General features: G+C 37.6%; 5 protein-coding genes and 1 long non-coding RNA gene across 6 annotated transcripts; 5 read left to right on the top strand and 1 right to left on the bottom strand.

Moving 5' to 3' along the window:
* Positions 1-1,292: 1,292 nt before the first annotated feature.
* On the top strand, positions 1,293-4,969 carry LOC114728033 (probable inactive histone-lysine N-methyltransferase SUVR1). Its single transcript, XM_028914847.1, has 8 exons — positions 1,293-1,487; positions 1,760-2,228; positions 2,396-3,321; positions 3,435-3,700; positions 4,092-4,158; positions 4,315-4,365; positions 4,619-4,712; positions 4,854-4,969. The coding sequence occupies exons 1-8, from the start codon at positions 1,293-1,295 to the stop codon at positions 4,880-4,882; spliced, it is 2,097 nt and encodes a 698-aa protein (XP_028770680.1). The 3' UTR covers positions 4,883-4,969.
* A 1,390-nt stretch (positions 4,970-6,359) lies between these two features.
* On the bottom strand, positions 6,360-7,893 carry LOC114728049 (peroxygenase). The gene is made up of 6 exons (XM_028914865.1): positions 7,696-7,893; positions 7,452-7,601; positions 7,176-7,261; positions 6,986-7,080; positions 6,782-6,907; positions 6,360-6,690 (listed from the first exon to the last, which is right to left on the bottom strand). The coding sequence occupies exons 1-6, from the start codon at positions 7,808-7,810 to the stop codon at positions 6,537-6,539; spliced, it is 726 nt and encodes a 241-aa protein (XP_028770698.1). The 5' UTR covers positions 7,811-7,893; the 3' UTR covers positions 6,360-6,536.
* A 1,030-nt stretch (positions 7,894-8,923) lies between these two features.
* LOC114728048 (peroxisome biogenesis protein 12) lies at positions 8,924-13,518 on the top strand. The gene is given in 11 exon segments (XM_028914864.1): positions 8,924-9,272; positions 9,371-9,476; positions 9,663-9,811; positions 9,895-9,982; positions 9,985-10,140; positions 10,398-10,507; positions 11,342-11,416; positions 11,731-11,817; positions 12,162-12,248; positions 12,509-12,646; positions 13,075-13,518. Coding segments are annotated over 11 exon segments (1,176 nt in total). The 5' UTR covers positions 8,924-9,164; the 3' UTR covers positions 13,147-13,518.
* Positions 13,519-15,903: 2,385 nt separating this feature from the next.
* LOC114728009 (uncharacterized) lies at positions 15,904-16,826 on the top strand. Its single transcript, XR_003738626.1, has 3 exons — positions 15,904-16,205; positions 16,330-16,409; positions 16,766-16,826. It is a non-coding gene; the product is annotated as an uncharacterized LOC114728009 (long non-coding RNA).
* Positions 16,827-16,844: 18 nt separating this feature from the next.
* Positions 16,845-20,283, top strand: LOC114728007 (uncharacterized protein At5g08430). The gene is made up of 7 exons (XM_028914810.1): positions 16,845-16,953; positions 17,455-18,469; positions 18,613-18,698; positions 18,963-19,022; positions 19,293-19,343; positions 19,855-19,925; positions 20,018-20,283. The coding sequence occupies exons 2-7, from the start codon at positions 17,518-17,520 to the stop codon at positions 20,148-20,150; spliced, it is 1,353 nt and encodes a 450-aa protein (XP_028770643.1). The 5' UTR covers positions 16,845-16,953; positions 17,455-17,517; the 3' UTR covers positions 20,151-20,283.
* Positions 20,284-24,837: 4,554 nt separating this feature from the next.
* On the top strand, positions 24,838-26,372 carry LOC114728008 (protein LIGHT-DEPENDENT SHORT HYPOCOTYLS 1-like). Its single transcript, XM_028914811.1, has one exon. It carries the CDS (start codon positions 25,378-25,380, stop codon positions 25,906-25,908), a length of 531 nt encoding a protein of 176 aa, XP_028770644.1. The 5' UTR covers positions 24,838-25,377; the 3' UTR covers positions 25,909-26,372.
* Positions 26,373-27,713: the final 1,341 nt, after the last annotated feature.

Raw genomic sequence — 27,713 nt, 5'->3', positions numbered from 1 at the left:
CTGCTATATTTGGACTCGCTGCAGCTGGAGATGAAGGTTCGGTTGATGAGAAAATTCAAAATGGGCGTTAGCCGATGAGCAGTTTTTTTTTTTTTAAAGTATTTAAACACTTATTTGGATAGAGTTATTTTAAAGAGGAAGGTCTAGAAATTTTATAGAACGAGATAAATAAATTAAAAAAATCATGCAAATGAATTAATTAATATAATATAGACAACCTATTAACTCATCAGAGTTTAGTCTTAATCATAATAATTTAAAATCAAAGTTCTGTGTTTTTTTTGCCTGAAAAATCGAAGTTCTAACTGCTCGAGGAACGAGAATTCCTCCCACACGCATAAACTTAATACCTGGCTTCTCTTTTCTTGTTTGGTTAGGGGAAAAAAAATGGAAGAAAGGTATTTCTCTCTGTAATTCTCCTAAACTAAAATGTGAGCGAGTGAAATAAACTAACACATACTTTGGAATATTTTAAGACATGAGTCTTTTCAAGCAACAAATGAAATAAATGTCTTCATATTTTTTTTGCCAGAGAGAATAAATCTCTTTTTTTTTTTTTACCAGTAAATAAATCTCTTTATAGAATGATAGAATAATGGGAAATTTATGAGATGTATTTTAAATAAAATAAGAAGGTTTAAATCTGAACGCCCATCAGAATAAATCTCTTTTATTCGTGTTTTCCTTTCATGTTGGAATGGTTTATAACAACGAAGACGGGAAGTAGGTATCGACTGCAAAAGAGTCTTCCAAGGAAGATCGGAATCTGTATCACCAACGGCCATCGGGAAACGACAAAAATAGTAATAAACATTGACCAATAAATATTCAAAGTATCCATGGGTCCACAATATTTCGGTACGCCAGACGTAGCTGATAAATTTTCGGGCAGCAACAAACTAGCATGTTGGCGACGATCGGCTGCCTGACCTACAGATACACGCAGCCCTGCAACGCCGGTACCCCCAAAGTTCACACACTAAACTTTCTTTGCTGTTCCTTCTCCCATGAGATTTTCTTGTCAGCTAAACGTGCATGCTCGAGCTTCCCTGGCTGGCTCTAAAGTCGTAAATTCTTAATTTCTCACCGGAAAATTACCTGATTATTAATTTTCCCCGACGTTCAAGGATATTTTAAATTTCTAATCCTTCATACCTCATGTTATCAGTCCTTCCCTGCTCTTGTTCGAATCTCTTAGATAAATGCCACCTTCTTTGAAAGTTTCGCCTCGACAGAGAAGCAAGCGGTTCCCATGTTAGTGTCGAATCAGGGGACATTTACTTGAAACTCTCATGGCTCCCAATGCTACTCCCAACTCAAGAGCTACCAAGGCCTTCAGCGCTATGAAGGACTTGGGAATTTCTCGTGAAGAAGTAGAACCAGTGTTGAAAGAGCTGTTAAGATTGTATAATAAGAACTGGAAATATATTGAAGAAGATAACTATCGGACGCTTGTAGATGCATACTTTGAGTTTAAGGAAGATAAGGTAACTCTTATAAACATCTTTTGTCTATTGTACATTTAGTATCTACTTGTTTATTCTGTTCCTAAATATTCTATCTGCACATTCTCATCACTTGTTTTGTATATTATATCTGTTGAACAGATAAGGATTGACAAACTAAAAGTTATAATGTTTTGACTATCTCTTGATTGCATTTAAAAAAAAAAAAATCTGCATTGAGCAACTTCTTTCATTTGACTATACTTGTACGGTATACTTTTTAGTTTATACCTTATTCCCTAGTTTTAAAATAGGAAGCAAAAGGTAAGGGAAAAAGTCAAATCAGTTATCGTGGTGGAGAAAGACAAATTCAATCATTGGCAGATGAAGATGATGTGCTTTTGTACACCATGGACAACTCAAGACAAATATTATCTGCAGGAGAGAATGAAGCGCCTCTAAATACTTTTGGACGGGAAGTCATTGAATCATCTCAATCTTTGATGAGCAATATGAGACCTAAAATCAGTCCTCAATCATTGAAAATAAGAACTTCCGAGGCAGAAAGCATATCAAAATTGCCAGGCATGGCCGCCATAGATAGACATTCAAATTCCGAGAAAGAATCTTCTGCGAGGCACGGGGACGAACCTGTTGATGAGCCTAGAACTGCTCCTGTTCGAAGAGAAAATCTACCAAATGGACATTATAGGAAAGAGACAATGAAGCCAACAACTGAACATAATAATTTACATCCTGAATCCAGTTCAACAAGTTGCAGAGGTAACGACTGGTCTTCCTGATCAGAAATTTGTCCTACGTTCTTTTCTTATGCTTTCATATCCTAAACCATTGAATCTGCTCTTGAATCTATTTCAGTTAATCTAATTAATTTCTTCCTCTATAGTCCATATCACAGAATGATATAACTTTTTCCTGATATTTCCCAGGTCCGTCAGAGGTTTTGACTGGAAACTATCCGGTCAAGTTGGTGTCTTCTCTTTATCTGGACCTGAACCGTGTCATTAATGATTCTTCATATAATAACAATCCCACGAGCAGCAAGGCTAATATTGACATTGCCTCTTCACCATTTGGAGAAGTGAAAATTTCCTTAAACTGTGACCACGCACTTGGACAGCCAAACTTCAATATTCCAAACTTAAATGCTGTTATGAAGTTCATGGAGGAGAAGTACTTCAAGCCTAGCAATATCATTGGACCCCAATTTTCTATGGTGAATTTATTGAACAGTATGTGTGAGAGTTTCCTTAAATTGGGCATGACTATGAATCAAAAGTGCGCACATCCTGAGTTTAACAATGCAAACAGATTAACAAATGACCCCCAACAAGCTGTTGCTCGAGATGAGAGGAAGCTATTTCAGTTTCTTAGTGACATAACAAAAGGCTCAGAAAAGGTGGAGATATCTTTGATAGATGAGTATGGTAATGGGGAGTTGCCAAAGTTTAATTACATACCACATAATCTAATATATCAGAGTGCTAATGTAAATATTTCACTGGCTCGTATTGCGGATGAAGGTTGCTGCTCAAATTGTATTGGAGATTGTCTTTCTCAATCACTACCTTGTGCATGTGCTCAAGAAACTGGTGGAGAGTTTGCTTACACGATTCAGGGCTTGTTGAAAGACGAATTTCTCACATCTTGCATGTCAATGAAACAGGAACCTCAAGCTCATCAATTGGTGTACTGTGAAGAGTGCCCACTAGAGCGGTCTAAGAATGAATGCATGCCTGAGCAGTGCAAGGGGCATCTGATCAGGAAGTTTATCAAGGAATGTTGGAGGAAATGCGGATGTGACATGCAGTGTGGAAATCGTGTAGTGCAACGAGGTTTGAGATGCAAATTGCAGGCAAGCTGCTCGTTCATTTTCTTACGGTGCTTTTAGTGGTAGTTTGGTTTTCTTGGGCTGCTTCGGTTTGCTAGTTTATTATAATGGCTACGTTACTGTCTTTAAATTCTCAGGTGTTCTTTACCGGTGAAGGAAAAGGTTGGGGCCTTAGAACGCTGGAAGATTTGCCTAGGGGATCCTTTATATGTGAATATGTCGGTGAAATATTAACCAACATGGAGTTGCATGAAAGAATTGTGCACAAAAATGGCAATGACAGACATACGTATCCTGTAACCCTTGATGCAGATTGGGGCTCAGAAGGTGTGTTAAAGGATGAGGAGGCACTGTGTCTAGATGCAACATATAACGGAAATGTTGCCAGGTTTATCAATCATAGGTAATGCTTATATGTCTAAAGGCTTATATTTGGAAGACAATAATATTTTCTTAAATTTCTGGGTGGAACATAATAGCTTACTTGCCTCCGTTGGTGAATTTCATGGCGTAACAACCTGCATATTTTTTCTTCTTTCGAATAAACAAGCTCAACTTCAACAGTCAGTGTTGACAATTTCAAGCTCAGTTTATGGTGAAGATGGCAAGGATCGGAAAGTGTTTCCTAATTTCTTTAATGACCCCCAAAATCCTGTTATTTGGATGTGTGTTGTTGCTTTTGATCTGTTGTGGTCCATGAATTGGTGTACCTTTCTTCCTAGTGCCCCTCCGCCCGTTGCTCCTCTTCTTTTCATCTAAAATTTCTAAAAGCAATCTGTGCTCTTCCCTTTCAGATGCTCAGACGCAAATCTGGTTGACATTCCTGTTGAAGTGGAGACACCTGATCGCCATTATTATCATGTACATGTTTAATTGATTTTATATTTTCATTTTACCTTTCTTATTTGTGAGCCTATAAGGGGAGATTCTTAACAGTTCAATCCACAAATTTGGTGGGGGAAAAAGGAAATTAACTGATGGAGATATTGAGAGTTGATTTTCTGTTGTTATCTGCAGCTTGCCTTCTTTACTAACAGGAATGTGAGAGCTTACGAGGAGTTGACGTGGGTAGGTGGGCTAAGCCTTGATCAACATATGACATTATATTTGCGTCTTTTCCCTGCAAAAGCATTACTTCTACACAGTTTCTTCGATTTTTGACTATAAAGAGTTTATTATATGTTCCTTGGCTTAGTAATATGGTTTTCTCGTCTCGAGAATGAAGTTGAATTTCCTCATGCATGCATGTCACTTTATTACAATTTTCTCCGACGTCCTCCATTTTCTCTCATCAGCAAGAAGTGTGTGAATTTGTTTACAGGATTATGGTATTGACTTTGATGATCATGATCACCCGATCAAAGCATTCCAATGTTGTTGTGGAAGCTCATTCTGCCGCAATAAGAAGCGGAAAGGTCAGTTAGATAATCTTAGTCTGTGGGGTCTGCTTTCCTGCAATCTCAATTTGTGGCTTGCAAGTTAAGTGATAATGTTACGGCAACAAAATTTGATTTAAGAATAAGACGGTTTGCTCATAGCTATGGTGACATTTGTAGGGAAGCGAAAATTAGCGAAACATGCATGAGGCAAGAGGAAAATCTGAACCAATGAAGCTAGCTCCTTACTTCAACTATTGCAACTGCTGCACCCAACCAAAGTCCATGAGGTACTCACACGATCACACTGCTCGTCTATTTGGTACTCATCCTCACGTACTATTATAATATTGCCATTATTTCTTGCGGCAGGGAAAACATTGTGTGATATAGACTTCAGTGTGATTAATTTGCAAGGAAGTTTAGATGATCTCTCTCTTATCGTCGATAATTTGTCAGTATCTATCTGCCCAGATTTGGCAATTCTTAAGTTTTTTGAATCGTTCATTATTTTATTTGTTGCTGTAAAATTATATATCGAACCTACAGCACTCATCTTCATATGACATATATTAGAGACGCATGGTCAATTGATTCATGTTGTATGATCCCGTTTCTTAGAATAAAATTCATTTCCGCAAAGGACTGAGCTAGACGTTGAATGCCTTACACTCACACAGGCAATAAGTGGAAACTAAAGCTTTGTTTTGTTGAGAATAAAATGGAATAAAAAATAAATTTTCAGATAAAAATATTTTCATGCTTTTGAATAAAAAATATTCTATATATAGTAAATGTTAAATAATGATAACAAATACTCTATATAATGAAACTGCATATCTAATTTTGTGTAATTGTAATTTGCTTTCGTTTTAATCAAAATAACTAAATAGGTACTTGAGCTGCGCCTAGATTCTCTCCTCTACCCCACCTCTACCTTTTTCACCATTATTGGATTAAGAAGTTGTTTGGATAGAAACAAAATCATGGTTTTAAAAGTGTTTTTACGGTATATGAAGTAAATATGTAAAGGAGTTTGTTTCGATTAGCAAAAAGTGCTTCTAAAAAGTATTTTTAGGGTTACCCAAATACTCCCTAAATCCCAATAGTTCAGATTTAATATTTTAAATATTATTTTTTTAACAAGAATATTATAATTTTAATTTAAAAATATATAAATAAATTTGAATTGCTAAAATTTAAGCAGAACAGTTCACAGAAAAAAACTACTTTATAATGATAATGTATAGTGGTAAACTGTGGTGGTCAGATCTTAACAATTCAAATTTACTTATGTATTTTTTAATGTAAAATTATAGTATTTTTTGGATAAAAATAATAATAATTTTTTAAAATATTAAATCTGAACTAGTGAGATTTGACGGAGGAGGTAGAGGAGGGAAGCCGGTATCTACTGAGGCTAACAAAACATAATTTTAGGGGGTTTAGTTATCTAGTGTAATCTTGAAGTAACTCATTAGTCAATAGCATTCATACGATTTATTTCTTCGACATTTAAGTTCCTTCTGCGTGGGCATAACAATAAAAATCATAATTTCTTATGAAGTCATGAATCCCAGTTTCCTTTTAACAACATAACTAGTTGTCCAAGTAATGGAATAAAACTAGATGGTTTGGGGCTTTGGGCAAAATCATATTCATCGCAGCGAGGTAATCCTCGTTAAATAAAAATAAAACGCAACGGCGCAATGGGATTTTTGGTATAATAACTAAATTGCAGGTCTGAGTGCGATGCGCTATGTTTCATAATACTGATAATCCGTGAAAATTGGGATCTTGTGTACGAAAATAACACTCCGGCGGAAGGGTATGAACTATGAAGAAGGAAGGAGCCGGGAGGGGTCAAAGCGTCTTTCCGGTGGGTCCCTTGCGCATTTTAGCGCAGTACTCAAATAAGCTGCCATCGAAACAGCGCCTCACGGCTTCTTTTGACAAGAGCCCTTCTTCGTCTCTGGCTAACATATACAAAGCTCCCCACTCCAATTTACTCGCCGCCCTGCAACACACACACAAACACACACACCAACTGGTTTATTAGTAAGTTCCCCACACAATCACATTTAGTGAGACACAGGGATTGGACCAACCAGCCGAAGAAATCATACGCAACACTGTTGGCCTGAGTCATGTGCCAGATCTCCCTTAGCGTCAATTTATCAGGCACCTTCCGTGCATACTTGCTGAACATGATCTCCAAATTTGCTGGGATGAACCTGCACTATCTATGTGTTATTGAACTTGACAAAAAGTTCCTTGTTCCCGCCAAATCCCCGTGTCATCATCCTTCTTACCTTCCCTCTGTGTCATAACTCCCCGTGTCACCTCCGTGTTTTCCCCTGTGTATGTTTTGCACGTAAATTGGGAAGAAAGGCGAAGGCAGCCATGTCTGTGTCGAAACATGCTCAGCTTAGTTTGTATTATACGAATAATTGAGTTGAAAACATGCTCAGTTTTGGTGCGTGTGGAAACACATGTCCTTACGGGAAGCGTAGAATAACTCATAGCCGCGTGTATGAAAACAGTAAATACGAAGGAAGAAATCACATTAAACCCAACCGAGCGAAGGCCTGCATAAAGAGATGCAGACCTTAATCAAATTCAAGGGAAATCCAAACTTGTGATAAACAAGCGAATCAGAGACAGAAATCGAACACCCAATGATAATAAACCAACCAATTCGAGCAGGACAAAATGTTTGGACTGGATAAAGAGGAGGACAAGGGACGGAAATGAACCCCTTGATGCGAATACTGTTACCTCGGAATGTCTCCCAGGGGTAGATGATGCCATCATTGTCGAGGTCAAAGAAGGCGGCATGCTGCTGAAGCACAGACATGTTGTTATGGCTGTGGCCCCAGGTGCCATTTACGTTCTCTGAATCAGGAGCAATCAAGGCCCTGGGCAAATCTATAAGTACAGAGAGAGAACAGCAGTCAAAGGTTCAAAATCATCAAAATTTGCGAAGTCGGAAACCAAAGTGAAAGAGAAGAAGATTACAGACAGGGTTTTGGGAGTTGGGTGTCTAATAAGTCGAGACGGACATTCCTCTCAGCAGTGATCGGTGCTTTGTCGGCCACCGTTGCCAAGGATTCGCTGGATGATTCTCCTGCAGCCATCACTCTCTGTTCAATCAGGCAACCGGTTTCGCTTATACTGGTTGCATTGCAGATGCTTAATTATAGGGAACAACACCCATACAGTAACGGATTCCAAATGACTCGCCTTCTCGGTCGATGAGCCCATGCTCCTATGCCAAGACTTGGTTCGTTGTCCCCTTCCAGCCTGCCAGTTGGTTCCATCACAAAATTTGGGCCCACCAACTATAGATAGCTCAATTGTTAGGGTTCACGACGACACATTTCATCAATTATATATCTATGTATATTAAATTTATTTTTGTATGAAGAGTGCTTATACCAAATAAAATTTTAACGTATTCCCATTGTGTAAGTTGGCTATGTATTGTCAGGTCAAAAACAAAAGTGGCTATGTATATACTACTACTCCGATCTAATTATAAGAGCTAGTTGACTAATTTGAGGAGATTAAGGAAAAAGTTAAGTTAGTTATTTGTAGTAAATATATGTTATCTTTCCTAAAATATTCTTACTGATCAAGTGTATTGGTTAGAACTATCAATGTTAGAAGGATTACTTTGGAGAAAAATACATAAATATGAGAGACAAAGTGATTGGGTTTTATATTTTGGGATCAAAATAAAAGTTAAATAAGGTCTTATATTAAAAACCCCAAAGTAGTACAATTTTACTTTTTTGGGCCAGCATATATACAGCCGAATTTCTAGGTCCAAGCCAATTATTTTTTCACAAAAAGAGGTTTAAAATTATTGAATTTTACATCAGATTCGGTAAAAACATTTTAATAGATCTTGATAACATTTGAATTTATAAATAATAACACATTTTCATAGAAATTTCTCATTTAGAATATAATAATTTTAAACTTCTTATTAATGAGATTCTCTCTTATTTCTGAGGTAATAATATTTTTTATGTATATAAATTTATGAAATTATTTTCATTAATAAAATAAAATATTTAAGGATATTTCTTTTACGAGATATTTTCTCGATTGTCTCTTAAAAAGTTTGTTATCTTAAAAATTATACATTTATCTGAACGCTCTTATAGATTTAAGGCTTTAACAAGCTGCGCGCCCACGTAATAAAAGCTCTCTCTATTCGCGTCAGTTATAAGGGGTAATTCCCAGTTTTCGTATCGCCCCACATACGCAGCGAGATAGTCCGACTGCCGACAAAAAGTTCCGATGTGGTCATGATCATTCGGTTACCCCTTTAGCTTATAGACGGAGAAATCGGACGATGAACGAGGGCCGGTGAGTTTGCAGCGTGCAGGTTTAGCATGTACTGCGGATTGGGCACTTGTTTTTGGCTTTGTGATTGGGAATTTCGCTGGAAAGGAACGAACGAGGAAGTGAAAAGAGAAAGAAATGTTGTTTCAGGTGGGAGGTCAAGGGACTCGTCCCACCTTCTTCGAGATGGCGGCGGCTCAACAGCTTCCTGCCAGTCTCCGCGCTGCTCTTACATACTCAATTGGTGTATGCTTTTACTATCCTATTCACTTCTTTCTCTACCTTCACCCTTTACACTTCGGAAATTCATTTGGTTGTGACCATAAGGGTGAGCTATTGTGCAGGTATTGGCCTTAAGAAGACCATTCCTTCACAGAGTCTTGGACTATGAAGATGAATTTTTCGCCTTGCTAATGCTGGTTCTTGAAACTCACAGCTTACGAACCACAGGTTCCTCCTTCTCATATTTCTTCGGCTCTTGTCTCTATTTTCTGACTGGGCATCATGGAAGTTTATGGATGCAGCACCTTTGGGTTGTTAAATGAATGCATGTTCCCTCTTAAACGTATCTAATTTTGAACAATAAGTCTCCAAATTTCTGACTGTATTTCTGATGTTGTTGGCCATCTTCAATAGATGCTTCTTTTTCTGAATCTCTATATGGGCTTCGAAGACGAGCAGTTAACATCAGGGCAAAGAAGGATGATGCTGGCTCGAAATCACCTAATGCCACTAGTCCTTCTGGGTTAGAGAAGCGACAAAAAGTTCTTTCAGTTGTTTTCTTGGTACAGTGTTATGCTTTCTTTACTATGCGGCTCCATTATATGATTATTAGATAATGTATAACCAAGTTTGGTCGTGTTTTCAGGTTGTGCTTCCGTATTTAAAATCTAAATTGCATTCAATGTACAATAAAGAAAGGGAAGCTAGGCTTCAAGCTACTCTATGGGGAGATGAAATGATGGATTTGATGTCAGCCAGAGCTTTGTTGAAGAGGATTTTCAAGTGTCAAGAGGAACCTTGGATGCTGAAGTCTCCATTGGAGCACGCATGAGAAAGAGAGTTCAGAAAATTGTAGGATTTTGCTATCCTTGGTTACATGCCACTACTGAGGGTAAGTAACACTCTTCAATTGTGCATTTTTATTTGAAGGAGGAGTTAGACTTGAGAATCAGGATTATATAGGCACTTCGTTGACATAGAAGCTGCATTCATTCTGTGATTTTTCTCTCAAGTCTGGTTTAGATAAGTATAAATCGTAATTTTATGGACCACTTGGCATCTCGAAGGAAACTGGTTTTGCTGCCTTTTGCTTTTAGATGATTTAGGATATCGGCCATAAACTTCTTACTTAGAATATGTCAAATGCAGGCTTATCATTTGCTTATCAGCTGCTATACCTGTTGGATGCTACTGGATACTACTCGCTAGCACTGCATGTTCTTGGCATTCATGTCTGCCGTGCTACAGGACAAGAGTTGGTAGATATTTAACATATTACATTTAGTAATCTCTTTAATAGAACGCGTATCTTAGTTGTGAGACATAACAAACATGTATCATGAAATTCATGTGAGTTGAGGCATGCAGTAGGAACCAAAATATTTCTTCTTCAATTTCATTTCATGTTATCAGTAAGAAATATTGATATTTGCTCACATTATATTGTAGTTCTGTTTTAACTATATATGTGAAGAGCCCAATTCACCTTTAATAGAATCCTAGCAACACCTCTGGTATTACGTGGGCTCTTATTCGAAATAGATAGTTCTTTTCCGTCTTCTGTGTGAAGAAATCAACCGCTAGCTGGCCTAGCATTAAGATTACTCTCACTATCCCTGCCGGAGGCTGGTTGGGTGCTTTTCTATGAAGTGTGCATTAGAGAGCCAATCTATTTGTTTGCATGTTCCTTTGTAAATACTGTTTGCTCAAGTGGTCAAAGATTGTGTTAGAGAATAATCTACATTTTTTTGCTGAAGAGAATAATCTACATTAATTGTGAATGTTTTATGATTAGTGATGAGATTGGTTGTGGGCAATAGTCATTGTGAGAGCATCCTGATGTATATTATAGGTATTCATATGCGAATCAAAGATGAGCAATTTCTTTATTCCTCTCTACAGAGTGGATACCTAGATATACAAAGGGTGGAGGGTCATATTTTAGATGCTATAACTAATTGGAACAAGCTGAAAGCTTTTCAGTATGGTGATTGTTAAAAGCTGTTTTAGTTTAACTGCTCAGCAAATATCTCAGAATTGAGTTACTTTTTCTTGTTATGAGATTGACTCTGCACTCCTTATTGTCAAGATAGATGGATACTTCTTCCAGAATTTCAAAGATTCGTAGCCATGAACGTGAGAGACTTCGTGGCCCTCAATGGTTGAAGGTAAGCAGCGAGCTTTTAGTTATCATGATGATAATATCTTCTTTATCTAACTTTCATTTCCCATGGATTAAGGAACTCAAGGGGTTTGTTCATTATCTGCTTATAATTGTATAGCCCGTCACATAGTGCAATATTCGGGCATAGTTTTTAAGTGCACTGCAATAGACTTGTTTACTGTATAATTTTTTATTTTGATGTCAGGTTTTCTTGTAAACTTAGACTAATCTGTTACTACATGACAATGTTGTCTGTGTTAATAACTATACTTTTGCTCTATTTCTAACACTTGCTGATCTGTGATATATCTTATATAGACAGTACAAGGAGCGCTGCTTAGCTGTACATACACAATACTCGACTATGCACAGACCGGTTTGATTGCATCAGTGTTCTTTTTCAAAGTGAGTAAGATGTGACTTATTGAAGTTTTCATCCATTTTCAAGTGCTAACAATATGCCAAAAATCATGCAACATTTCCCTCAAACTTCACGTATTGTACGTAAATTGTTGGCTTAGTTTTCTTCAGGTTGGAAATAATATGTGGTATTGACGGTTGTTATTAGTACAGTCTCTGATGGCACAAAAAATCATTCTGTTTCCCATTTGCTTATGTTGATTACAAGTTACTTTCTGTTTCACTGAGAACATGTATTCCATACAGCGATGTCTTGTTAATACCATTTAGCTTGATATCCAAATTATGGGGTAGCATAATCATTAACGAGTTTTGTGAATGATATGTAGATGATGGAATGGTGGTACCAGTCTGCTGAGGAGAGAATGTCAGCACCGACTGTATATCCCCCTCCCCCTCCCCCTCCCCCCCCAAAGGTGAAAAAGCCATTTTGCAGGCTTTCCTCTCATCTCTCTTTTTCTGTTACTTCTTCACTTGGCTGGTTCATAACGTTATCCGATGCCTGAAAACAACCTGACCAAGTAAGTTTAAGATGGGGGAACAGAGAATTGATGAGGGGGATGCTTTGTGTTTGTTACAAGTATTGCTTCTCTATAGTTGTCATCCTGGCAGTAGTCAAAAGTTATATTGCTTCATTGCCTGAAGGATCCTGGAATTTATTTTGTAAAATAAACAGGTAGCGAAAGAGGGGATTCCACTGCCGCCAGACAGAACAATTTGTCCGTTGTGCTCACAGAAGCGTGCAAATCCATCTGTTATTACAGTTTCGGGGTTTGTTTTCTGCTATGCTTGCATCTTTAAGTATGTTACCCAGGTAAGATGACCAGCCTCCCAAACTATAATTTTCAGTCTCTTTTAAGAGAAATAACATGGTCTTAAAAAGTATGTTAATGACTATTCATGGTCACGCATATCTGTTTAAAATAAGCTGTTGGGATTAGATTCTCACATCTGTTTTATCAGTCACAGAGCGAACCCATTGGAATATCAAGGATCTATCGACAACTTTTATAAATAGTATTTCATGCATACACGTCTTTTTCATTTTTTGTTGGTGGATATAGCCTTGGCCATATAGGCCACGTAATTCTCCTAACATGTGCCGTGCTGTCAATCTGACCACCGTTGGTAGAAAATGGATTTTCATGTATGGGAGTGTTATAAGTCAACCAGTATCTTCCATGGCACTTGTGCTCTACTTGGCTAACATTTTCTCCCTTGTTCTGTGTTGCCTTGTTGCAGTATAAGCGTTGCCCGATCACGTTGATGCCTGCAACGGTTGAGCAGATAAGGAAACTCTTTCATGATGTATAGGGCTTACTGGCAATAAGAGGGGGCTTGGCTAGTGATGCGTTTCAGATCAGCAGAGATGCACCAGGCACTTGTCAATGTGCCCACTTTTCTTTTCTTTTCAATGGTGATGCATTAAGCGTGGAGCTTTGAGGTTAGTGATGGGGGCGATTTCGTGTCCACTGCTTTCTGTCTCTCTGTCTGTCTACTTCAGACCGTTTCAGATGTAACAATATATGGCCATTTTGAGCCCCCCCCCCCCCCAAAAAAAAAAAAAGAAGGGAAATTACTGTTCATGACAAATAGACAAGGGCTGGTCTTCATTCTAGTCCATATATCTTATATAAATGAAATCCGCTTTCCTAAGTTGGAAACTGGGTGTCAGCGGTTTTGTAATGATTTATATTTTTCATCTTGCTCTTTATTTAAACTTAGTTAGAAAAAAATAAAAAATTGAAATTTTAAACCTGTTTAAAATAGAAAAAATTGCAAATAAAGACTCCTTAATATGTAAAATTGTAATTTGGGATTCTAAATTTGAAATATAGCAAATAAAAACCTGGTTCCACTTTTGTAAATATGAAATGTAAATGAAATATCTGAAATGTCCCTTAGTCAAATTGTGATTTGGTATACTGAACTTATCATTTGCTAAAGTGAATTTATTATTTCTTATAATCAACTTATCATTTGGCATAATCTCAGTCAAGTTATGATTTGGTCTACTGAAGTTGTCATTCGTTAAATTGAATTTATTATTTGGTTAAAAGGTATTTTAAACATTTTATTCACGATTTCATATTTGTAAAAGTGGGATCGAGTTCTTATTTACTATTTTACAAATTGAGAGTTTCAAATTGTAATTTTATATATTAGGAAGTCTTTATTTGTATTCTTTAAAATATAGGTGCTTATTTTAGTTGGGGATGGGGATTGGGGTCAGCCCAAATCCTATGGATTCATCTGTATGGTCAGATTAGAAGGAAAAATGAGTTGGGTTGGACCAACCCGTTTGCATATGGGACCCTACCCGGCTTATGTGATTGCAATGTTGAACGAACTCACACGCCAAGGCCGTAAATTTAACTTGTATAACCCAGGTAATCAACTTTGAACGCAAATGGTACATAATTCATATCATTTAATATAAATAATATTATCGTTAATTCACCACATTTATCTTAAAAATCAAATGATGGTATCATCTACCATAGTTAAAGGATAACATAAATTCATGCGACGTGTGTATCATACACGACCCACCACAAAAATATATGTCTTAAACTTTAGGTTTCTTCAGGTTTTTCCTTCTTGGCGAAAAAAAGTAAGAAGAAGAACACTGAAAAAGGGTTAAATGGGCCAACTTGAAACCCAAATGGGTTCGCAGAGATTTAAAAAAAAAACAATCATTGTTATTGAGATGGCTTATTTCAACCCGACAGGCCAATATGCAACAAAAGAAAAGAATTATTTAAGCCAGCCCATTTGACCCGACCTATATTTCCGGCTGCAGCTCAGTTCTCTCTCTCTCTCTCTTTTTTTTTTTGGGTATACAGCTCAGTTTTGATAATGCATGAGGTTTACTGTCAAGTTTTGAGGGAAAAAAAACTTCATCCATATCCCAAGCATAGTGAAGTTAAAACTTCACAAACACAATTAACTTCAAGGAATAATTAAAGATATTATTGAATTCTATAAGATTTTATCATTTTATGAAGAATGAAATTAATATACTTAAAGTCAGTTTTAAAATATAACAAATTAAATATTTTAAAATCTGCGTAATTAGGTATATATCATTGATTTACGTTATTTTTACTTTCCTATATGGAATTATTATTCATCAAGTTTTGTTGGATTGAGGGATAGGAGCTTCCAGTTGGAAGGCAAGATCGCCATATCTGCTATCTGTTTCAGCTTCAAGCATAATAGTATTCGGACTTGGGACTTGGCAGCAGACGCCTCATTTGCTAGCTGCTACTTCCTACGTGACTGTCTATTATTCAGGTAAAAAAAAAAAATTGACTGTCTATTAAAAGGTGTTTGAATTACTTTTTTAAAAATAATTTTACATATATGAATTAAATTTTATTTTGACTTGCATGAAAAATATTTTTTTAAAAACACTTTGAGGGGTCCAAAACACTGCTAGCCTCAACAAGTACTGCTTTTGCCAGACCCTCTTTATTATTTCTCTCCTGTTGATCTACGCGTTGTCTGTATCATAGGAATCTATTTTTGTTGCTGTTACAAAAGAGAAATTAGTGCTATGTTACTGGAAGCAACCAAATGAGTTGGGAAAAAAAGATGAACTGTGAAATCCACGATGTATTAATTATAAAAAATAAAGCATACAATTAACATCAAAGTAAGGGTTTTTCAATTTTTCCGCCAAACTTTTCAATTTTTATTTTATTGAAAGTTTGATGACCAATTAATTTTAACTCAAATTATAAAAAACACCGTTGGCCAAAAAAATATTAAAAAAATCAAACGATAAAAATAAAGTGACAATCAGGATTATTGTGTTCTCCCACTCACTTTTTCGCTATTTTTTTTAATAAAAAACATAGCTAGATTACGGGCACCTTTTTCAAATTGCAATTTAGATTAAGATGGCCCGTGAATTCGTAAAGGTTACATATACATGTATACATGTGCGGAAAATTCTCTGGTCCGCCCTCTCCCCACTCCTCGAGAGACAACCGTTGATCCGATACGTCTTGGAGGGTATTAGTCGTATTAATGGGGAGAAAAAAGAGGGAACCAAAAAGGTTTCCCTTCTTAGCTTTCGCGGGTCGCGGCACGCCTGCCCCTATGGCCTATGCCGCTATGCTATTGTATTAAGTTCATGACGTTACACTGTCACCGTGACCGTTCAGCTTTTCCTTTCTGTTTCTTGTTTTTTTGTCTTGCGAGAGTGAGGTTCTCTTGGGGTTCAAGCAACTGAAACTTGTCCTAAAATCAAGCCATTTGCGCTACTCAGAGAACGCCAACTACATGGGAAAGAGGAGAATTTGCGAAGCGGATGATTGGTGTTTTGAATGCAAGGAGGGCGGAGAGCTTGTAGTCTGTGATCATAAGTGAGTTCTCTCTATTGTCTGTGTTTTAAAAAAAAAAAATTTCCCTTCATCTTCAGCACAATATTGCAAATTACTTGTCCCGCGTTAAACAGATTGCTTTTTTTTATATATGATTTTTAAACAGGAATTGTGGAAAGGTTTATCATTTCGACTGTGTAAAGGAGGAAGAATCCTCTTTTAAAGATGGAAAACCTTGGATTTGTGGTGAGCATTTTAATCGTGTGCTTACACTGGTGGTTATATATCGCTAATAATCACTCGCATCCACATGCCTGTTTCCCAGAACAAATTTGGCTTATCACTAACCATGCTACATAGTACGTGTGTTCATTTGTTTAACTTTTTTTTTTGTTTTTTGTTGCGTAACCTAGGGATGAGATCGCCGTGGAGGTTACCACATGTTTTGGAATGTGATGTAATCTGGTCTCATTTTTTCTGTAGTAGATTCTTTTTCTTTTAATCTTTCTGGGAAGCTCTGATGAAAATAACATAAATAAATCGCCAAGTTGCCGAACCAGAGGGGGAAGTTACAAAATATGATGCTATGTTTCAATTTTCAGGTCGGCATTATTGCTTCGACTGCCACAAATCCCCAAAGTTTTACTGCCTTGGCTGTCCGCATGCTGTATGCAACAAGTGCTATGCTGTTTCAGAATTTGCTATTGTTCGAGGCCCTAAAGGATTATGCTCCGAATGTTGGGAGCTAGTTTTCATTATAGAAAATAACTTGGATCATGACTCTAAGGGGGTAGGTGCAACCACAAATGGTAGAATGTAGCAATTTTCTTCTAGATGCTGTTCAGTATATACGGATTGAATGGATTGGAAAGTTGGGTGATGTTATGACAATTAAAACTTCTCTATTTTGAGGTAGCGGAAGAACGTCTCGGTTCCTAGTAGTAAAAATTGTGTTAAGTAACGTTGAAATTAAACTGTATTTACCGAAGCGTATACTGTCTGACTAAAACGGTTCAAAATGCTTTTCATCTATCTTGCCTCATTGACAACAAGATGATGGAGATAGAGCTTGCTCAGCAGATAATATTGTGCGACATATTATTATGTGCATATGAATGCCAAATTGTAAAATTTATTTTGGTTTATAGTTTCTCACAGTTAAATTGATGCGATCGGCTTGCTACTAGTGGTCACAGTAAATTTACAGGATCTATTTTAGTGTTTGTTCAATTCATATTTATGGGTAGCATAGTGCAATATTGACCTGTATATATTTCTTGCTTCTTTGCAGAATAAAATTAGCTTGAATGACAGAGAGACATACGAAGCTCTGTTCAAGGAATATTGGGAGATCATGAAGGCAAAGGAAGGTTTGACTAGGGATGTCGTCTGTGCTACTCTAACCAAGTATAAAATGGATCAGGATTCTGTTCTTCATAGAAGTTTTAGTGATACTGAAGAAGAAGACGACGAGGACGACGATGACAGGCAGGGGGATGAGGAGAGCTGGATATCATGTGATGCAGACAATCATAAGGTTGGGCCCAAAAGGAAAAGATCCAAATCAAAGGAGTTCATAGGACGGGAGTCAAAATCTGCTCAGACCAAGTATAAAAAGGATAAGAGTTCTCTTCATCAAAGAAGATTTGGTGAAAGTGAAGATGATTTGACATTATATAGTAGTGATATCGATGATACCTGGAATCCTAAGGCAGGGACCAATAGAAAGGGGTCTGAATCAGTGGAATTCATAGGATGGGGATCAAAATCTGTCATTGATTTTCTTACATCTATTGGGGAAGATGTAACTAAACCATTCACACGATGGGGTGTTAGTTTTCTCATCCATGAATATATTGACAAAAAACAACTTCGTCACCCTAAATTCAACAAGAAGTTCATTCCTGATGAAAAGTTGACTCCCATATTTGGAAAGAAAGCTGTATCAGAAAACAAAGTATATTCTTTGTTGAAGGCCCACATTGCTGAAGGCTTACAGCCAATAACAGGGGAGAAAGATGATGTTGAAAACAAAGACAATTTTGCCTACAAGGTTCCTAATGATCAGCCAAGCTTATTGAGCAGATCTTTGTTGAAGAAAGGGGATTATATAACCCGATTAAGTTGTTTTGCATCCGTTAATGCTGAAAATATTAAACTAATATACTTGAAACAAAGCCTGGTGCGAGAGCTATCAAAACAGCCTGGAAATTTTGAAGATAAGGTTATTGGAACCTTTGTCAGAATTCACGTGGATCGTACTGATCGTAGGCAAGGAAATCATTATCATCTTGTTAGAGTCTTGGGTAAGAAATTGCATATATCAGGTTCTCTGCCCCTTCTTCTTGAACCGTCCTTTGTTTGCTAGTTCTTTCATGTCATTGTATAGTTCTTAATGCTGCTGAAAGTGTCTTAAATTGACTTATCATTTCTCTTGTTTTTCTTTTAGGTGTGAATAATGAATTTTTCTTGCAAGTTTCCTTTATGCCAAAAGCTATTGCTATTTCTGATCTTTCTGATGATGACTTTACTGAGGTAACCGAGTAGTTTTGAAGTTTTCATATATTTGATAGAATGTGTGTTTTTAGAGAGGGATTGCCTTGCAATGAACCTGTTATTTCCCTGGAATCAACTATGAATGTCTAGTTAAAAAGACTTCATCCTTTTATTGATTTATTTATTTTTCGGTTGGATTGAATGCAGAAGAAATTATATGATTGTGAAGTTCAAATACATTATAATTAACTCCATTCTCCTATTACAAGAAGCCTTATTTGTTTTATTTTTTTTTATTTCCAGCAAGAATGTGAGACTTTGCAGCGAAAGGTGAAAGATAACTTGCTCCCAAAGATAACCGTTGTAAGTTAAAATTTTGTTTTTAATATGCGTAAGAACTTTTGTATTATCATTCGGAGGATGGCCATCATCAAGGACAGAACTTAAAGAAGCAGTGCTAAGTAACGTTAGGAAATTGCATCTTTTATTGTTCACCCATTTGACTACACTTCGAAGAAGCGTATGAAATGGGAATCAGTTTTGCTTATATGTGACTAGATATTCCTTACTTTCTTGGTTTTCCCATTCGCACTTTAATATGAGCATCATTTTGCTTGTACTGTTATTTGACAGAAGGAGCTTCAAGCAAAGGCCAGATGCCTGCATGAAGATATAACAGAGCATGTATGGATCCTTGACTCGATGCTAGTTAAAATTATGAGTTAATTTGATGTATGTTCTGGTTTCTATCAAACATCTCAATTTACCAATCCTTTAATTAAATAAATCATAATCATAATTGCTAAAACATGAATAAAGCGAAATAGAGAGAAACACGAACGCTTTTCGTGATTGGCAGATTAGTTATCAAAGTGAGTTCAGAAGCATCTTCGCCATTGGCCTCTAAGCTCTTTGAAAAAAACGAAAAGATGAGAAAAACATAAGAAGAATGATTACGAGATTGAATTCATTTGTCTTTCACTCTTGTTTTATTGTTTTCCTGCCATAATATCAATTATCAGATCAAACTCATGCAATGACCTTGTTTCAGTTCAACATTGCACGTGCTTATTGGAGTATTGCTTTGTCACTCCTTTTTTAAATATATATATATATATATATATATATATATCAGACAATTTGTTCGCATTTTAACTTTGCCTAACCTTTTTGTTGTATGAAAATGTTCTTATAGCGGATTGCAAAGCGCCTGGTGTATCTGGAAAAGCGAATAGAATATGCAAATGACAAGGGAAGACAGAGGGAATATCCTTTGCTTTATATTTTGCGAATCTCATAAATTACACAGACTTGTTAATGCTTGAAATGATACTTATCCTTGACCAACTGTGGCATACGAAAGAGGTGTTGATAGATGAGAAGTTAGAACTTGAACGCCCTGAGAAAAGAGATGAACTGTTACGAGAGTTGCCAACAGTTTCCGCAGAACTCATCCAGGAAAAATATGATCCCGACGAACAGGCTCTATGATTTCTGGCGATTAATCAAATGGGTACTATTATTTTTTTGTTCGTGTTGAAAGCAATTACAGGTCACATTGCTTCAGGTTAGGCATCATCCCGCGTCTTGTCTTGTTACTCCTGGCTACTCGTGAAGTGACTATTCCAGAACATGTATGGATCCATATATGAAGAATATCCTACGGTTTTTTTTTTTTTTTTGGGGCTTGCCTGGTAGTATTTCCTATCTTTAATATAAAAATTAGTTTGACATTCAATAATTTAATAAATTTTCTTAATCTATTTAAATTAATCAACTAATTTTTATATTAATGATAGAAAAATAGTTTCTTTCTATCCGTTAGACATAACAATATCCATTAAGCAATATTGATTGTTCTTGAACTCCCAACATTAAATCTATAACATAGGATTTTTATAATTTGTTCTTCCTTAATCATCAAAAAAGCTTGTGAAATCATCATTTTAAACCGATAACAAAAATAAGAAAAATAAGATATTAACAATTTAAATCCAATAATCTCATAATTATTTCAAAATTTTATTATTTTCTGAAACTGGTTAATGATTCAAATATTGTCTAAAAAATTTAAATTAGCCTAAAATTATCACAAAAATACTCTTCTGGTCCTAAATATCACATTAGTATAAGAGTCTTATATTTAAGATCGAATGAGCATATGTTTAAGGTGGGATAAAATACATCAAAATCATGATTTATACGAAACTAGTTTTAATGCTTATAATTTTGATGAATATTCTAAGCTTATTAGATTTAAAACATCTATATCTAATTTGAAAGGTCTAGATTTAGAATCTTTAATTAATTATTTTTAAATAAAAAATTATTTTTAAAAAATAATAGTTAAAAGATTATTTCTATTTTATATTTTATATATATTAAAATAATTATTTTAAATAAAAAAATTAAATTTGAACAATCGAAATGATATGTGAATAATGTGATCATCCCAAAGCTAGTTCCTGATTTATCCATGGCGCGCCAAATAATTTCTAGGAAGTCATACCCTTTGAATTGATCAGCAGCCCAGCTAATCTTTGCGGTCAAAGGTGACGTGAGAAGACGTTTGCCGATGGCTTGCATTGTTAATTGCTTCGCAGAAAAACCCTCCCCCCTCTCGTACGCACACAGAAACAACAGGCATCATGTTTGATTTTGCAAGCTAATAATTTATGGATGTTTGCTTTGTTTTGTGTTATAATTATTTAAAGCTCCTGATCCCGATCATTGCTTTGATAGTTCAGGCCCTCTCTGACATGACTCCAACTTTCCTCATTTTTCTCCTGCAAATGCAATTCATTGATGATAACTACACACATCTGTGCTATCATTTCAACTTCAACTTAAATGGCACAGCCGCATGATTTGTGTCCCTGTTATAATTGCGCCTTATTTTTTGTCTTTAGTGGAAGGAGAGTCTCGTTCTTCTCGCGGGATAATGGAATTTTCTGGGTAATCCGCACTTTAAAACAACTCTAATTTTTATAATTTTTTGTACTAAATACTTTGTTCTAATTTTCCCATAAAATAATAACACGCAACAATTCCTCATTTTAAAGTACAACTGTACATGGACTTGATATATATTTTGTTCCCTTTCATTCGTGCTCGAACGAAAAACAAATCAAGAGCAATTTGCAAGAGCTAGAATGAATCTGCGAATCAATCTGCTGCTTTTCTAATGGCATGCATCCTCGTTTTAGGAATTAGGTTGAAGTCATTTCCAAAGAAACCGTTGATGTAACAACTTGTAGGACTTCTGGGCTCACATGCTCCGCTTTATTGCTTAACTTTCTGATATTCTGTCGTTATTTTCCTAAAGTTAGCTATGATTCCCTCTTTTCTCTGTTCTCTGATGCTGCGCCTCGCTTATCTTAATACTTTTCTCTTTCTCTCTCTCTCTCTCTTTTTGTTAAAACTATCCCGGATATTTATGCCGCCGCCCGCGCCCAAAAGAGTATTAATCATTACGAATGTTGAATTAATCTAGAATTAATTGGATTATGTTAACATGGTGCGACCTCTTCGTATATGTATGCATACCGGATCACTTCAAACCGTGCGCCCAGAAGAGAAGGAAGCGCCGCCCCGCCCCAAAAAAGAGTATTAATCATTACGAATGTTGAATTAATCTAGAATTAATTGGATTATGTTAACATGGTGCGACCTCTTCGTATATGTATGCATAACCGGATCACTTCAAACCGTGCGCCCAGAAGAGAAGGAAGCTTTGGTTATCCATCTAATTAGCAGAGTTCTCCTTCCAGAATGAATACAGCATCACATCAAAGAATGACATAATATATCAAACGACTTGTAATTACGATGTTAAAGTTTGGAAGATGTACTGTAGATAACAGCGGAGATGAACAGAGATGCTCATAGAAGGATCATGGTGGCTCCGCTTCTCCATTTCCGATCCGTACGCCTCCCTCAAACTCCGCAAAATAAAAGGTACGCTCAACGCAGGATTGAAAACTAGGGGGAAACAAGAATTACCAAGCGAGAGGCAAAAAAACAGTGTGAAAGGAGAAAATGGGGATTTTACAGAGAAGAGCAGGGAGATCCCACTGACACAGAGGGGAAGCAGTAATGTAAGTAATTATTAAGGTGAGGACAACTAAAACAGCCTGCTTTGATCCAGGGGGCAATCCATCTAAATTAACTCGGCTTTCTTTGCCCTTCCTTTCTGATACAATGCCATCGCCAGCTGCCTCGGAGTCCTGTGTTGAGGAATGGATTTGAGAGAGAGGGTGCAGTCATTTTCACCGCTTTCTTGCCCTAATCGTGGGGTTCCTCTTCCTCCTCCGAAATTCGTAACCCTTCTTCTCATCCTCACCTGCTTCTCCTCTCTGCAACCCCACGCGCTACGCACGTACGTACCCCACAGGCATCACCGGCGTATTCGTTGACGTCAAATAAACCAGTCTCATAATTATACAACGTTGTATTACTATTATCCGCTCCAATTCTTCCCTCGCAGTTACCCTGAGAGGGGACAAAATGAGTCATTCAGTCATTTTTACGGTCCCTTTTTTTCCCCCCTTCGAAGCAAATGCATGCATTTTGAGGATGTATGGAACAGGGAGGGACCAGCGGAGTGATTACATATATATTGATTGATTATGGGACTTGTCTCTTTTTTCCATTTTTGGCACAGTCCCACTTTGCCTGCCCTGACTGGCTACTACACAACACTTGTTATTACCGGTTGATTCGTATAGTTTAATCATGGACACACATGTATGGGTAGTCCCAGAATACCATATTTGTGGTGGCAGGGGCCTACGGCTACATATGGGACATCGCCAAAATTCCCATGCAAGGCTGTCCCTGTTTGTGGGGTTTTTTGAGATTCCAAATGCCCCAATCCTGGTCCTTGCTTGCCCTTTCTGGAACGGAACGCTTGCCCATGTTTTACCCCTTTTACACACACTCCCTCCTCCCTTTTTTGTTTATTTTTCATCATCATCTTCATGTGCTCTTATTCTCGGATTTTGCTCTCCCTTTCCATCCCTCTTTTTTTAAAAAAAAAAAAAAATTCCCCTCGTAATTAATGCTTATATTGTATATAGGTTCCTGCGCTTTTTCCTTTGAAAGCGATATCATCATCACGCTGGCTAGAAACTTCAAAGGACTTCCCTCCCATCAAGATTATTTCAACACCACCAACCAATGCAACGTCCCAAATTAAAAGCGGAACCCTGGTATTATAATCGGGATGCTCCTTTTGTTCGCTTCCCCTACGTACGTACATTCTTCTTTCCCCGTACTCCTTATGCACTTCTTAATTTCAACTACTCTTTTGCTTATTGGTTTAGCATCTGTAGGTCCTGGCAAATACGCGTGCGTGGGTGTTTATATAATTTCTAAAATGCGATTGAGTTTATTGACCAGAGCATGATTAAGTCTCCTTTGGATAAATGCACATTCACATGTTATACCTTATAAAAAAACTTGATGCGTGTGCGTGTGTGTGTTAAACATTTCAGAGGGTTTATATATATATATATATTTGGCGCACTTAATCCCTTCAAATTGTCTTATGCATACTAAAATAGCTTTAACAAGTCTAGGTTTTAAAATTTGTTCTGTCTTTTTCACTTCTGTTTTTCATTAATACCCATCGTTCTTCTCAACTCTACATTTAGGTGGGCCAGGTCTTTTTTATTCTCCAATTAGATTCATTTAAAAATAATTAATTATTCCTAAATTTCTATAAATTATTTTACATATGAAAAAAATTGAAAATATTTGTTTGATATAATTAAAAACGGAGAGAGTGATTAATTTTGCATGACCACTCCAGACATGGCAATCAATTTTGAGACAGGGTTAAAGTTCATAAAAGCGCATTGTTTCTTTATCTGGTCAGGAAAAAGCGCATCGGTTAACTAAGGCTTAACTGATCAGAATATGCTTCGTGCTTGTGTAACTTGTAATTAAATAGCAATCCCCCGCCTTATTGATCATGTAATTAAGGATAGTGCGGGTATAGTACACGCACACACGCACATTCAAGATTTGATTTCAGTTCTAATTCCAATTATTTACATGCTCGTATTTGTTTCCTCTTGCTGCCGCGGACGGAAGAGGAGAGCCTGTAAAACACGCGCTCAAGGGCGCGAATGTGGATTGTCCTGTGGTCACTATCATCAATGCTGACTGCCAAACTTTGTCCTGATGTAGCATCACCCCTTCTCTTCATTCAACCTATTCTCCGCTCCCCAAACTGTAAACATAACATCTTCTCCTTCTCTAACCAAACAATGCACAGTCTCTCTTCCTCCTCTGTCTCTCTTCTCCCCCCTCCTAACTCCCTCTTCCCTCTTCTTTTCTGTAATTGCTTTTTCCCTCCGCTCATCGGTCACTCCTCTCAAAGTTAACATTAATTCGATCCCAACAATTCTTCTCCTCAGTCCATTCCCGCTCGCCTACTTCGGGTCTCTGACTCTCTCTGATGATGCCTGGAAATTGGTTATCACTAATGCTCTCTAGCTAGGGGAACCCATATATGCACCGTTTCAGCTTCCACCTCTCCTGCTCTCCACATATAGTGTCGCGCCTTCTCTTTTCCAGGAATCACATGTCCGCTCGGATCATTTTCAACTTTCCATTAGCTCCACACTCACAAGGAAAGCCCTAGCAACCCGAATCTCAGCCTCCACGTACGAGATCTAACCCAACAAAGCTCGAGATCTGCTTCCTTTCCTACATGGATTTGGTTTCGGGAACAACGGAGGCAGTGATCAGCAACCCCAACACCCCATCGTCGGCGCCAACGACTCCGAGCCGTTACGAGAACCAAAAGCGTCGTGACTGGAACACTTTCTGCCAGTACCTCAGGAACCACCGTCCCCCACTGTCTCTGTCTATGTGTAGCGGCGCTCACGTGCTTGAATTCCTTCGCTACCTAGATCAGTTTGGCAAGACCAAGATTCATAACCCGAGCTGCCCCTTCTTTGGCATGCCCAATCCTCCGGCTCCTTGCCCTTGCCCTCTACGGCAGGCCTGGGGAAGCCTTGACGCCCTCATCGGCCGCCTCCGTGCTGCTTATGAGGAGCACGGTGGCGCTCCGGAGTCCAACCCCTTCGGTGCTCGAGCCGTCAGACTTTACTTGCGCGAGGTTCGTGACTTCCAGGCCAAGGCTAGGGGAGTTAGCTACGAAAAGAAGAGGAAGAGACCCAAGCCCAAGATGCTTCCTTCGCCAAGTAACATTAATGCTAATACAGCTACTCCTTTTTAGTGGCGATCAATGGAGAAGCAGAAAATAAACATCCTTGTATCTTCCTTATATGGTCTCTCTATCTCTCCTCTCCCCCTCCCCCCCCCCTCCTTCTTCGTGATCGATCTGAGTTGCTGGAGTAACTAGCAAGAGCCCAAGTAGCTAGGTTTGCTTGCAATTTAAAGATGCCTTTATGTTTTTCGAGGACGTGTCTTTGATTTAGATCGTCGAGAATTGAGAGGCCCCTTGTACCTTGAAACTGTTATGAGTTGGTGAAACAGGAATAGAGGTCGAATTATCACATGGAACTCTCTTCCAAGTAATCAATCATTGTGCAGAAGAGGCGATAAGTGTTTTGAGATGAAATATCTAGATAAGTACATTTGTAGTGTATCTGTGAGCCATGTACTTAATATGTACTTTATCTAATATAAATTGCTGCTCTTACTGTGAATGATCTTTTATTTCGCAATGGATGAGATTTAGATATATGTCACTTCTCTCTATCGGTATATATGTATACATGTCTTCTGTACATGTATGTTGAATTCTAGTGGGTGAACTATATATGCTATATAGCTGCTGGTTGCTGGATGCGCTTTCGGCAGGTGGCTTCATCAAGTTCGAGTGGTGCAGCTCGGCCGTATTACATTGTCTTTAATCAATCAATTTTTATTTGAGTAGATGGACTCGGGGGTCTTTCACTTAATGATCGTTCACGCAGGTGCAGAGAGAGAGAGAGATCAGTTGGAAACATCTCTCGACAACATTATACTGAAGCAGTGTGTTTAAATTTTGGCTTGAAATATATAGAATAATAGTTAGCAATGGACGAGTAGATTAGTGGAGAAATCCAAGAATTCAAATGTGGGGTTCGTTGTGTATATATAGTAGTTGAAAGAAGATCTTGCGAGATCTGTGTGGGACAGGAAGACGAAACCTTGATATTACCTAGTCGTATAACTAGCCAGCTGAAAATGGTCATGTAATGGACTTTAATATGGAAGAACGAGTTTTGAAGGATCCACAATCAAAGGGGAGGAAGCTGTTTGCCTGACCCCATAACTGGACAGCGACCGCATAAACATGATGAAAAGTGATGCCGTGTTAGCTGACGATGGACTCTCTCCTCGTGGATTATCTGGGTTAGGTCATTTCCGTTAAAAGAGAGGCTCTCGATTCAATTTCTCAAAAGCTTTTGTAATATCTATTATCATAATTCAATCTCGCGAGCCGGCTTTCTTGGCTGGTCTTGAAAACTTGATTTTTTTTTTTTTTAAATCCAGCTTTACTGTGGAAAGGGAATGCCAATCATGATGGTTATTGGCACTTTACCCGATTCCAAGTGTGATGAGCTCAGGCGGTTGCAACATCATGGTCATGAACCTAAAAAAAGAGCAAATGATGATCTCTTAATTAAATGAGATGACAAGACCGTTCTACGGAAGAAGAAACGGGTGACGACCGATTTCCTTAGCCTCACCTTCTTCCCAGAGGTATGGATTGTCCGAGCGTGGCTGTGTGGGACGTATATGCATGATATCATCGTCCAGCAAGGTCATACTGTTTCTGAGAATCTATCCATAATATGTGAACATTAGATATGTTGTGCGCAGGCGCAAGGGATATGTGTTTTAATTTGTTGCGTGTGAGCGCTCGGGCACGTAAGAATCTTTTTTGATGAATTAGCAGATCTCCTTTAGAAGTGTATGGGAATATATGCAAATGTTATAGGAGGGTTAAATTGACATTCTGCACGCCATGGATCTCTGGTCCACTTTTTTAAGACTGACTTGGTACCCGAGGATCTCTCGGCTTGCTTCCTC

The sequence above is a fragment of the Neltuma alba genome, unplaced genomic scaffold, assembly GCF_004799145.2.
Source record: "Neltuma alba isolate B1F8T4 unplaced genomic scaffold, ASM479914v2 tig00012518_pilon, whole genome shotgun sequence".
In the NCBI taxonomy this organism is placed as follows: Eukaryota; Viridiplantae; Streptophyta; class Magnoliopsida; order Fabales; family Fabaceae; genus Neltuma; species Neltuma alba.
The sequence above is the reverse complement of the archived record's forward strand: the minus strand, read 5'-3'. Positions and strand labels throughout refer to the sequence as shown.

Coding starts and splice junctions, on each gene's coding strand:
- LOC114728008 (XM_028914811.1), top strand. CDS start 25,378: ATGGATTTGGTTTCGGGAACAACGGAGGCAGTGATCAGCAACCCCAAC.
- LOC114728049 (XM_028914865.1), bottom strand. CDS start 7,810: ATGGCTGCAGGAGAATCATCCAGCGAATCCTTGGCAACGGTGGCCGAC. Junction 7,262..7,451: donor CCCCTGGGAGACATTCCGAG/GTAACAGTATTC, acceptor CTCTTTATGCAG/GCCTTCGCTCGGTTGGGTTT. Junction 7,081..7,175: donor TGAGTTATTCTACGCTTCCC/GTAAGGACATGT, acceptor GTTTCGACACAG/ACATGGCTGCCTTCGCCTTT.
- LOC114728007 (XM_028914810.1), top strand. CDS start 17,518: ATGAAGGCAAAGGAAGGTTTGACTAGGGATGTCGTCTGTGCTACTCTA. Junction 18,699..18,962: donor CTGATGATGACTTTACTGAG/GTAACCGAGTAG, acceptor TTTTATTTCCAG/CAAGAATGTGAGACTTTGCA. Junction 19,023..19,292: donor TGCTCCCAAAGATAACCGTT/GTAAGTTAAAAT, acceptor GTTATTTGACAG/AAGGAGCTTCAAGCAAAGGC.
- LOC114728033 (XM_028914847.1), top strand. CDS start 1,293: ATGGCTCCCAATGCTACTCCCAACTCAAGAGCTACCAAGGCCTTCAGC. Junction 4,159..4,314: donor CTGATCGCCATTATTATCAT/GTACATGTTTAA, acceptor TGTTATCTGCAG/CTTGCCTTCTTTACTAACAG. Junction 4,366..4,618: donor CTTACGAGGAGTTGACGTGG/GTAGGTGGGCTA, acceptor ATTTGTTTACAG/GATTATGGTATTGACTTTGA.